This window comes from Haliotis rufescens, unplaced genomic scaffold (genome assembly GCF_023055435.1).
Source record: "Haliotis rufescens isolate VD_foot unplaced genomic scaffold, xgHalRufe1.0.p SCAF_2, whole genome shotgun sequence".
Lineage (NCBI taxonomy): Eukaryota > Metazoa > Mollusca > Gastropoda > Lepetellida > Haliotidae > Haliotis > Haliotis rufescens.
Genome location: NW_025963890.1, coordinates 65835409 through 65847119, shown reverse-complemented (window position 1 = coordinate 65847119; position 11711 = coordinate 65835409). Strand labels below are relative to the sequence as shown.

General features: G+C 38.0%; 1 protein-coding gene across 1 annotated transcript; it reads left to right on the top strand.

Moving 5' to 3' along the window:
- The first annotated feature begins 4085 nt into the window (after positions 1-4085).
- On the top strand, positions 4086-9468 carry LOC124134535. Its single transcript, XM_046499396.2, has 3 exons — positions 4086-4512; positions 7160-7306; positions 8018-9468. Exons 1-3 carry the CDS (start codon positions 4311-4313, stop codon positions 8161-8163), a joined length of 495 nt encoding a protein of 164 aa, XP_046355352.2. The 5' UTR covers positions 4086-4310; the 3' UTR covers positions 8164-9468.
- Positions 9469-11711: the final 2243 nt, after the last annotated feature.

Genomic DNA, 11711 nt, shown 5'->3' with positions numbered 1-11711 from the left:
GAATGGAGCTCTGAAAACCAGTGATAAAAATGATATTATTATATCATTATAGCTACATGGATGGAGCACTGAAAACCAGTGATAAAAATGATATTATTATATCATTTTAACTACATGGATGGAGCACTGAAAACCAGTGATAAAAATGATATTATTATATCACTATAACTACATGGATGGAGCACTGAAAACCAGTGATAAAAATGATATTATTATAAGATTATAACTACATGCATGGAGCACTGAAAACCAGTGACAAAAATGACATTATTATAAGATTATAACTATATGAATGGAGCTCTGAAAAGCAGTGTTAAAAATGATATTATTATATCATTATAACTACATGGATGGAGCACTGAAAACCAGTGAAAAAAATGTTATTATTATATCACTATAACTACATGGATGGAGCACTGAAAAACAGTGATAAAAATGATATTATTATATCATTATGACCACATGGATGGAGCACTGAAAACCAGTGATAAAAATGATATTATTATATCATTATGACCACATGGATGGAGCACTGAAAAACAGTGATAAAAATGATATTATTATATCATTATGGCCACATGAATGGAGCTCTGAAAACCAGTGATTACACTAGACGTTCGAGAAAAGGTTAAGCCTGCCAAAATAAAATATATGTCTGTATGTCCTGCCCTAACGGTAGCAACCGCCACTAACACACTTTACATAAAAAAAGTGAGTGTATTTTCGTTGTCAAACTGTACAGCCAGCAATACTCCCGAAAAACGCTACCTGTAAACAATAGAGTCTGGACAAGACACGCCAGTAAAAACGAGTATAGACTCGTTTGAGAGGTGATTCTTTGTTGTGACAAACTACATTTTGATCGTATCTGGGCGTCAACACGTTTATCCCGCACGGCAATTCAAAGAATTCGCCCACGAAATCAATTCCTCGAATGTAATTCACACCTTTAAAATATGTCCTCCCTTCACAAATAATCCAACTTTGATAATAAGCAATTGTTAAAACTGCTTTTGTTAAAAAAATAAAGAGATGTGTTGTACTAAATTGTATTTCGTTTTTACAAAAAGGCCCGTGTCCTTAAAGTACTGAATAAAGTGAGAGATACCACTTGTGCAGCCTTGTTAAAGATGTATGGAGATAAATGTGTATCTTATCATTCACCTTAAGGAAAGTATGGGCGTGTGCAAATTCACAACGTCAAACCAGTCTACCCAATCTACCAAAACAGATTCCGTTGGAAGTAATTGGCAAACCAGTGATGAAAATGATATTATTATATCATTATAACTACATGGGTGGAGCACAGAAAACCAATGATAAAAATGATATTATGTCATTATAACTATATGAATGGAGCTCTGAAAACCAGTGATAAAAATGATATTATGTCATTATAACTATATGAATGGAGCTCTGAAAACCAGTGATAAAAATGATATTATTATATCATTATAGCTACATGGATGGAGCACTGAAAACCAGTGATAAAAATGATAGTATTATATCATTTTAACTACATGGATGGAGCACTGAAAACCAGTGATAAAAATGATATTATTATATCACTATAACTACATGGATGGAGCACTGAAAACCAGTGATAAAAATGATATTATTATAAGATTATAACTACATGCATGGAGCACTGAAAACCAGTGATAAAAATGACATTATTATAAGATTATAACTATATGAATGGAGCTCTGAAAACCAGTGTTAAAAATGATATTATTATATCATTACAACTACATGGATGGAGCACTGAAAACCAGTGAAAAAAATGTTATTATTATATCACTATAACTACATGGATGGAGCACTGAAAAACAGTGATAAAAATGATATTATCATATCATTATGACCACATGGATGGAGCACTGAAAACCAGTGATAAAAATGATATTATTATATCATTATGACCACATGGATGGAGCACTGAAAAACAGTGATAAAAATGATATTATTATATCATTATGGCCACATGAATGGAGCTCTGAAAACCAGTGATTACACTAGACGTTCGAGAAAAGGTTAAGCCTGCCAAAATAAAATATATGTCTGTATGTCCTGCCCTAACGGTAGCAACCGCCACTAACACACTTTACATAAAAAAAGTGAGTGTATTTTCGTTGTCAAACTGTACAGCCAGCAATACTCCCGAAAAACGCTACCTGTAAACAATAGAGTCTGGACAAGACACGCCAGTAAAAACGAGTATAGACTCGTTTGAGAGGTGATTCTTTGTTGTGACAAACTACATTTTGATCGTATCTGGGCGTCAACACGTTTATCCCGCACGGCAATTCAAAGAATTCGCCCACGAAATCAATTCCTCGAATGTAATTCACACCTTTAAAATATGTCCTCCCTTCATGCGGTGACAAGCCCTCTCGGTTGCCCCCACTGTTGTCATGTAATTTGAGCAAACAGCAAGTGCTGGATTTGGTCCGCCATCTCAAGGTAGCAGAAATATTGAAGCGTTGTTTTGATATTGACCTGATTTACGGTTCAAAGGACAGCAATGTTCCCGAGTCGAGACCGTTTTTAATTATACCAAGATTCCGACCGTCCGTCCGAAAACTTTGTCCGCGCGATTTCTCTTAAACTATTCAGAGGATTCATCTCAAACTTAGTACATATAATCTGTGTCATATGGAGGGGAGCAGTCAAAAGGAAAAAAATGTTTTTATTAATTTTCCATTTTTTATGAATTTTTCAAACCCTAAGTTGCTAACCCTATCCTAGCTATTTAATTTGTAACTACTGACACACTAGGTGGGTCGGGGGTATTAGTGAGCCACGCTCACTTTTGCACATGTTACACATAAAACATCTGATGTATTGATTCATCTTGAACATAAAGAGCAATACATGTACACTTACTAAAATATCATCTAGCCCATTCATGTTAATAATAATTAAAATACAATGCGTCTATCAATAGTAAAGAAAGTTTAAATTGGAAAGATTATTGAATAACTTAGTCACAATAAATGACCTCCCCTCTGTTAGTTCACTCATTCTATGGTTAAGCTGAATAAACAATATCACTGAATTACAATACAAGCAACACGGATATTTTGTCACTGATACCTTTTACTTATAAGCGTATAATTGTTATTAGACCAATAACACTGATGACGTACACACATGCGCCATTCTTAATATACTGATAATCACTAAAACCTGCTTGACCATCATGTTCGCTATAGAGAGATGAAGTGTTTCAGTTACAATTTAATGTTCACATATGTTTAGCGCAGACACAAAAACATGGACCATGCTGTACACTCATAAATAAACATTATACATTTCAATCTCTTTGTCAAGTTACCGCTTCTTTCCGCCAGCAAGACGGTACTATAAGTACATATGTCAAGACTGGCATGCCCCATTAACAGGTGGTTCTAAACACTGTCCTATTTACCATTCCTTTTATGTGCAGCCTTATCTAAAGCATATTAGAGTTCAAAGGTTCGTTAGAAAAAAAACAAGAAAAAGAAAGAGTTTTAAAATCAAGTAACTAATGATATGTAGGAAGAGTATCATGGGCTGCTTGTCTGTGAGGCTTATGCAACTTACGGATGTAAGGTAGTTGTTGAAATATATTTTTAAAAGTACACCCTATATTACATAAATATTATACTAATGTCTGTTGATGACATTAAAATTGTTAGACATTTGACCATGTTTGTTTTCATGCAGTACAATTATTAAACAATAGTGTCAATGAGACTCAAATAATGCATGTTGTCTGCACTGCAGCTCTGTATGGGTCAGTGGTCTGTACCCATGCTGAATAAAGCTAAGGATGACTGATAGCGGGCCAGGTGTTATTTACAAAGGCAAAAGCATATTTCCTAGAACTGGCTTCATTGATTTACTTGAAACTACCACTACTGTAGCTGGAAGGCCAACGTTGGCTTTCCCGGAATATTCCATGACTAAGATTCATTGTTAGCCTTTAGAATAGACACGGGTGGAGACTCGATGGGGAGTTAAAGTTGAAGGACGTTGGGAAGGGGGTAAGGTACGTTCGATAAGCAAGTGATTAACTCAGGGGCTCACCACACTGAAGACCTAAGTCATATTTCCAGACAGGTACGTGTGAATCCTCAGGGGCCCGCAAACTTCCGAGAACTGTTTAATGTGCTTGACCATATTTGGAGGTGTATCTGTTTGTCAGCCAATCAGAACATTGTTATTGAAGGGGGGCCTTGGAAACCAACGGGGTATACAGTCCACGACATACGAGGCCAAGTACATAAGCGATCTCGCCCGGTTTTCAGGGTTCTTCAGCACATGAGATGGGGTTCTCTCAAGCATCTCTCTTGTCCAAGATCGGACTTGGACTTTGTGTGGCTGGCCTGATTTTTGACCTCATTGGCTTCCCATCACCGGGTTGGACGACATTAACTTTAAATTCAGTAACATATTCAAATGGATTGTTCCAGATATGTGTTTATTCATCCAGTTCATCGCAGTGTGCACAAATAACTGGCGTCATCCGTAAGTTGCGTTTTTAGTGAGTGAGTGAATGGATATGGCTTAACGCCGCTGTGGACAGTGCTTGAGTTAGAGCACGGCGTGTACTGTTTCATACACATTTGTATTCCTCTACTTCAAACCAGTGTTATTTCAACTTTCATTTCTAATATTTCTCTGATTATCGTATTGTTGTAACCGGGTTTTCCATGGCCCTATCCTTTATTTTATGCAGATGACACCAAGACGGCTACATGGTGTGAGGCTTATGTTTATTTGTGAATAATCACGATAGACACCATGTTATAAGAAACAACATATAATATAGTATATGCATAATAAAACATAATATATATCATGTAATCATCAAAGCAATACGATCATTTCTATTTTTACTTACAACTAGTGAGTGAGTACGGTTTTACGCCGCTTTTAGCAATATTCCAGCAATATCACGGCGGGGGACAGTATAACTAAGTAACTAAGTATTATCAGATGATATGATAGAAATGTCTTACAATACATATTAAGTAAAATGGTTTCACCTACATGTGTAAATGCATACCCTATGTGTGGCACAAGGGTGTGAAACGTAATACCCTTCAAATGTCACCGTCTATGGTATGTCCTGCAGAAGAAACAGCAGGAATAATTACTTACGCATTATATGTACATGATATGTAAATACTTAGAGTGACTTAATACAATGAAATAAATAACAAAATGAATAGCTTGTGCACTGCCATAATTGTAGATATAACTTAGTATGTATACAAGATAATATTAAATACACTATAGCTTAGGTTAAAGTTCAGCCTCTAAAACGCATTCATTCAAAACATCAACTTAATAAAAATATATAATTTAAGGTAAATATGATAAGTACTTCTTAGATGCTTATTTATAATGCATTATCTTTGATTACTATTTAATCCTATTTAGGAGTAAAGATAAGTCTTAGAAACTAACCGTTAGTGGTGATCTACAAATACTCCCAATGCAGCGCATAGTGAAAGTGACAATATGGAGTTAGTCAGAGCAAGAAGGTAGAGTTTGAATTTGGCCAATCACAGGGATAGCTTGGGATGTGATTGGTCACTAGAGGGCCGGACATAGAGTGATGGGATAAAAACAAACCTCTGTTAAATTATATTCAACAAAAACAAAACAAAAACTTGAAATAGGTTAATTTGCAAAAAAAACTCAAATACATATATATACACCGGCTACATTGTTTTAGGTTTTTTATTACTATAAGTTAACTGCAAAAGAAAGTAATATACATCAATGTTTGATGGTGGCTAAAAATGAAACAAGCAAGAGATAGCTATTACAAACGTTATCACAACGTAACTCGGCTGAAAAGAGTCAAAGAAACACTGAAAACTTGTGATCCAAAACCGAACTTGACAGACTGTGTGTATTGGTGATATTAAGGAGTTATACAGTTTTGACGTATCGTTGGTGGTCTTGGGGGAATACAAATATAAAGAAATCTACATAAGTCAATTTGTGACGCATAGTGACATCAGCTCGTTCAACTCGCATCTGTCATTTATCACTTTCCTTAACTGTAAACTTTTCTGTCCTATTTTCTAATTTCACTTTTTTGACAGGGACTTCACTTTTCATTTGCGTTTGAGACAATAAAACGTAACTATGATACCCGTCTCAAATACATCAACATCGAATACCTATTTCTTGCTTGTTTGAATTCATTTTAGCCGCAATCAAACATGGTTATCTTACCTCAATGTAAGGATGTTGAGATTTGATTGGTTCACATGATCTTGATCAAATATTATTTATCCCGCCTGGGAGGGAAACACATTTCTGAGCGTGAGAATAAGTCCCTTATACCCCGCCACGAAGAACACAGGCTGCACGCACGCACGCACGCACTCACGCACGCACGCACACACACAGCGGCTGGTCAAAAAATTCTAAGCCAGACTAACTTTCAACTATGGGCCATAACAAAGTACAAAGTAGTAGTTCATTGCAAGTGTATTTTATATGTTGAGGCCGTTTGTATATTAGTGATAGCCAGTTGAACGTGATTGTGGTCCAAATGGAAACAGGAATGGAAAAGAACGAGTACCGAGCAGTTTTTTACTTCATGGAAAAGTACTCCCTAAGAAATTCATGACCGGTGCCTACTATGCTGATTCGCTTCATCGCCTGAGAGACTCTATCAAAGAAAAGCGGCCAGGAATGCTGTCTGTTGGAGTTCTACTAATTCGTGACAATGCCTCTACTCACACATCTCGACTTGTAAAGGCTGCTGTGCGACAAGAGCTTCCTCACCCTCAATACTCGATACACCTGGCACCAGGTGATTTCCACCTGTTTTTCTAAACTGAAAGAACACCTTCGGGGACGACAACGATGACCTCAAAACGGCCGTGAATGGGTTTTTCAGGGTGGCTTCAGAAAACTTTTTCCTGACTGGAAGGGGCGGTCGGGTAGCCTAGTGGTTAAAGTGGTCGCTCGTCACGCTGAAGTCCCGGGGTCGATTCCCGACATGGGTACAATGTGTGAAGCCCATTTCTAGCGTCCCCCGCTGAATATTGCTGAAAGCGGCGAAACACTTTTGGACCAGCTGTCGTACATACATATAAAGTAGCCTTATATTTTGAAACGACATTAGCTGCAGTTATATATTTTTCAGCTGACTGGTACGACGCAGTGAGAGCCTTGTCCATAATTGGGTTTCTGCTGGGACTGGCTTGCGTGGTTGTGTTGTGCATCTACGTGCTGGTGAAGAACGACTTGAAGTTGTTACAGATCTGTGCACTGGTGCTGGCCTTCCTCTCAGGTAGGTTTTCATCATACACTTAGGCGAAATGTCGAAATAATGTGTCTGGGTATGTGACAAATTAAATGAAGGCAAACAACATCAGGAGTATACAATGTCTAATATACATAATAATTATGTAAAATCAACACTCATTCCAGTCATTTCTGTGACCGACATGCATTTGCAGTTAGTGTAACACAGTTATAATACGTAGTGTTGTTTCTAGTAAAGTTAACTTTGTATTTGTTTCACTTACTTGAATGTGGACCCGTGAAGATCCGGGGTAGAATAGGTCTTCGGGAACCCATGCTTGCCGTAAGAGGCGACGTTGCTTCTCGTAAGAGGCGACTAACGGGATCGGGTGGTCAGGCTCGCTGACTTGGTTGATGGGCGTCATCGTATCCCAATTGCGTGAATCGATGGTTATGATGTCAATCACTGGATTGTCTGGTCCAGACTCGATTCTTTACAGACCGCCATCATATAGCTGGAATATTGCTGAGTACGGCGTTTAACATCAAACAAACAAACTTATATGTGATCGATTTCATGATGTCAATCCCTGGATTGTCTTGTCCAGACTCGATTATTTACAGACCGCTGCCATATAGCTGGAATATTGCTCTTTGCGGCATTAAACAACAAACAAACAAGAAAACTTGTATGTAATACAGTTTCAGTTGTATATTCAGAGCAAATGTTTTAATGCATAATTCATTCTATTTTTAGCAATTTTCATCCTTGCTGGGGCGATCCTTTATGCAGACAAGCAGGAACACACAAATCTAGGCTGGTCGTTTGCTCTCACAGTTGTCGGGGCGGTGTTGCTCCTGATAGGGGGGATTGTCCTGACGGTGGACAAAATAATTGGATGACTCAGGGCCGGGAGTGGGTGAAGTGGATGGCTGTATTCTCATTCAAACTAAACGCCATAGAGAAAGAAGCCAAATATATTTACTCTTTGTAGACAACGATTGTTCTTTACTGGTATAACTGTTAATACGGTTGTCTTATACATATGAGCAGTCGGGTAGCCTAGTGGTTAAAGCGTTTCATTTTTTACGAGTCTACACATGTAGATAAACATATGTCATGGTTAACTTTTAGTGAGAAAATATGCTGAAACGTGAAAAACCTTGTCCATTTACGTAGTTTTCCTTTGTTTACATCACGTGCTGTCATCGAAGCCACACGGAGTGTGAGAGTTACGTTCACCTTGATGAATAAATATATTTTGTCGTGTACCTCACAGTGGTGTTATGCGAAGTTATGTTACTTCTAAAAAAGACGATTAATTAAAAACTAGACGTAAATTTTAAGACGTTTGCATATATTGTCTTAGAAAAATGTTTATAGATTAAGTTCAGGTGAGTAGTTGTAATATTTTCATTCCAAAGCTGGCAAACAACCACATAGATGTTTTGACATATGTCATGATGTAGTCATTTCATTCTGGACGTATTTTTCCTTAATTGAGTCATATACGCAAGAATTCTGCATCAGGGGAAACCCTGGTTAGGGTTTGAAAAATTCATTATAACAATGGAAAATTATTAAAATCATTTTTTTCCTATTGACTGCACCCCTCCATATGACACAGATTATATGTACTAAGTTTGAGATGAATCCACTGAATAGTTTAAGAGAAATCGCGCGGACAAAGTTTTCGGACGGACGGACGGACGGACGGACGGACGGAATAATAAAAAATTGTGAAATCTACCCAGCTTTCTTTCTTAAGCTTGTTACATGGGTGATACCATTTTACTTAATCAAGGGTACAGGGTGCTAATTACTGATGCAGCCAGCCATAACGAGTGTTGTTTAAACGGGTCAGCGTTTTGGTAGGTCTTCGTTTTGGGAAGATACCTTAAAGCGTTCGCTCGTCACGCCGAAGACCCGGGTTCGATCCCCGACATAGGGACAATGTTTGAAGCCCATTTCTGGTGTCACCCGCCGTGATTTTGCTGGAATATTTGCGGCGTTAAACCATACTCACTCACTGTAATACGCATATGTAACTACTGCTTATTTGAGTAGGAATAGGAGAGCGAGACAGACAGAAAAATATGATATACATGTACATATATGTTTCATGGCAATATTACAATAGTTAAGTTCATCATAAAAACAGAATGTTCGGAGTGTTGCTCATTGAAAAATAAAGAATTTTAAACCTATCTTTGATATCATATTTATTTGGGCGTTATGCTAGCAGACTTCTCAATTTCATGGCCTCGGGTGTAGACCTATATCTGTGATTACGTTATATTTACGTTACAACGCACTGGGCGCATGTTTAATTGGTGTATTTTATATGTGTATTTTTGTAAATGGTGTGCACAGTGCATCTCAGGATATTCCCGGACCCCCTTGCTTGTCACGTGAGCTGACTAATTCGGATCGGATGGTTACAATGTGTGACCTCGCTGATTGTGCATCAGCGTGTCCCCACGGCAAAGGTCGTTGCTCATGGAGCAAATCATTCGTCACCACTCGCCTCTTTCCGTAACCTGCAAGAAGACTCATCCCCCCTGTCGATGAATGTTATGTGCAAAAATACCACAAACCAATCAGAATGCGCGCATGGTTTCAAATTCTTCGTCAAAGAATCCCTCAGAAATAATTTTTGATTTTACATATGTCTTGCATCTACAAATATACACAAGACACAGTTACATGTGTTCAATCATACTGTATAATTCCGCATGTCCCGATGTGCTTTAAATTGCATCTGAAATATATATAATATATGGGGAAATACATGTTAACCATTACGCAATGACTTGACAGTTGTTTTAGGTATGCCCGTTTGCGCTAAGACGGAACCCGGTCGCAAAAATGGCTTGTCCCGGAATAACACGAGTTGGTCACGAATGGGAGCAGGGTGATACCATTTTGGGGACTGCCGTGATATAGCTGGAACATCGCTGTTACAGCGTTAAACAACATTCACTCACGCACCTGTGTGTGTGTGTGTGTGTGTGTGTGTGTGTGTGTGCGTGCGGACGTGCGTGCGTGCGTGCAGCCTGCGTTCTTCGTGGCGGGGTATAAGGAACTTATTCTTCCGCTCAGATATGTCTTTCCTTCCTGGGCGGGATAAATAGTATTTTATCACGATCACGTGAACCAATCAGATCTCATTATCCTGACATGGAGGTAAGATGACCATGAGTGATGGTGGCTAAAAAGAATTTAAACAAGCAAGAAATGGGTATTCGATGTTGATGTATTTGAGACGGGTATCATAGTTACGTTTTATTGTCTCAAACGCAAATGAAAAGTGAAGTCCCTGTCAAAAAGGAGAAATTAGAAAATAGGACAGAAAAGTTTACAGTTAAGGAAAGTGATAAATGACATATGCGAGTTGAACGAGCTGATGTCACTATGCGTCACAAATGGACTTATGTAGATTTCTTTATATTTTTATTCCCCCAAGACCACCAACGATACGTCAAAACTGTATAACTCCTTAATATCACCAATAAACACAGTCTGTTACAACCAACTACAAGCTGCATGCACAACCATGGGGTCTAGCGTCTCGTCATTTCATTTTATATGGAGTATAAGGCTGTAAATAATATCAGTAATTTCGTCCGCTAACTCTGGATTTTAAAGAGGCAGTCGTTCTTTTGTTTTAGCGATCTCGATCTTTTGTAAATAGTCAAATACAATAGGTGAAAAGTGCTACATGTCAACGATCTGCAATAGGCCGATATCCTCAGACATAATATATCTGAATTAACATACCAGAGACTCTTCAGCAAGCTAAAGACACTCGTCCAGGAGAGTCTCCATTGAAAGATCACCTTCGCCAGGAACTCAAGCAAATTCCTGGATGCTGCAGGCTTCTATGCAAGGTTGGGGTAAACAAGGAATATTCAGAGACATTCAATTCAATTAATTAATCAGTGCTACTACCAGTGCTAATATGGAAAAAAATTATATTTATTATTTATTATATATTATATCTTTGTATAAGTACATAAAGTACGAGATTACTTTTCTACTTTTCTTGGATCACTCGAGTCTAATACTTATGTAATATAGGGTAGACCAGTCAGTGCCTTCAGCCATGACGTATGTTGTTTCAGGTGTGTTACAAATGGGACGTCTAACTAATGGGAGGATACCCTGAAATGCCGTTCAAAGCACAAAGAATCAACAAGCAACATTCCCTACTGTTTCTCTTGTACCCATGTGTGTACCTAATGTTTCTTCCCTATTTCTTCCAAGCCGGATATATTTTGTCGCAGCAATGCCCGCCCAAATCACGCCATTTGTGTTGAAATAAGGTAAATGTTCATTAAAGGAAGCTTTTGCCGTCACTCCCTTGCGGCATTAAACCAGGGACCTTGAACTATCATTAGCATAACAAATTCCGTTTACCGTTGTAAATACGTTGTATAGCATTGTGCAT

Bases quoted from the DNA above. Each gene is read 5' to 3' on its own strand.
- LOC124134535 (XM_046499396.2), top strand. From the start codon at position 4,311: ATGGGGTTCTCTCAAGCATCTCTCTTGTCCAAGATCGGACTTGGACTT. The intron at 4,513-7,159 runs GTAAGTTGCGTT...TATATTTTTCAG, and splicing joins ACAAATAACTGGCGTCATCC to CTGACTGGTACGACGCAGTG. The intron at 7,307-8,017 runs GTAGGTTTTCAT...TTCTATTTTTAG, and splicing joins GGTGCTGGCCTTCCTCTCAG to CAATTTTCATCCTTGCTGGG.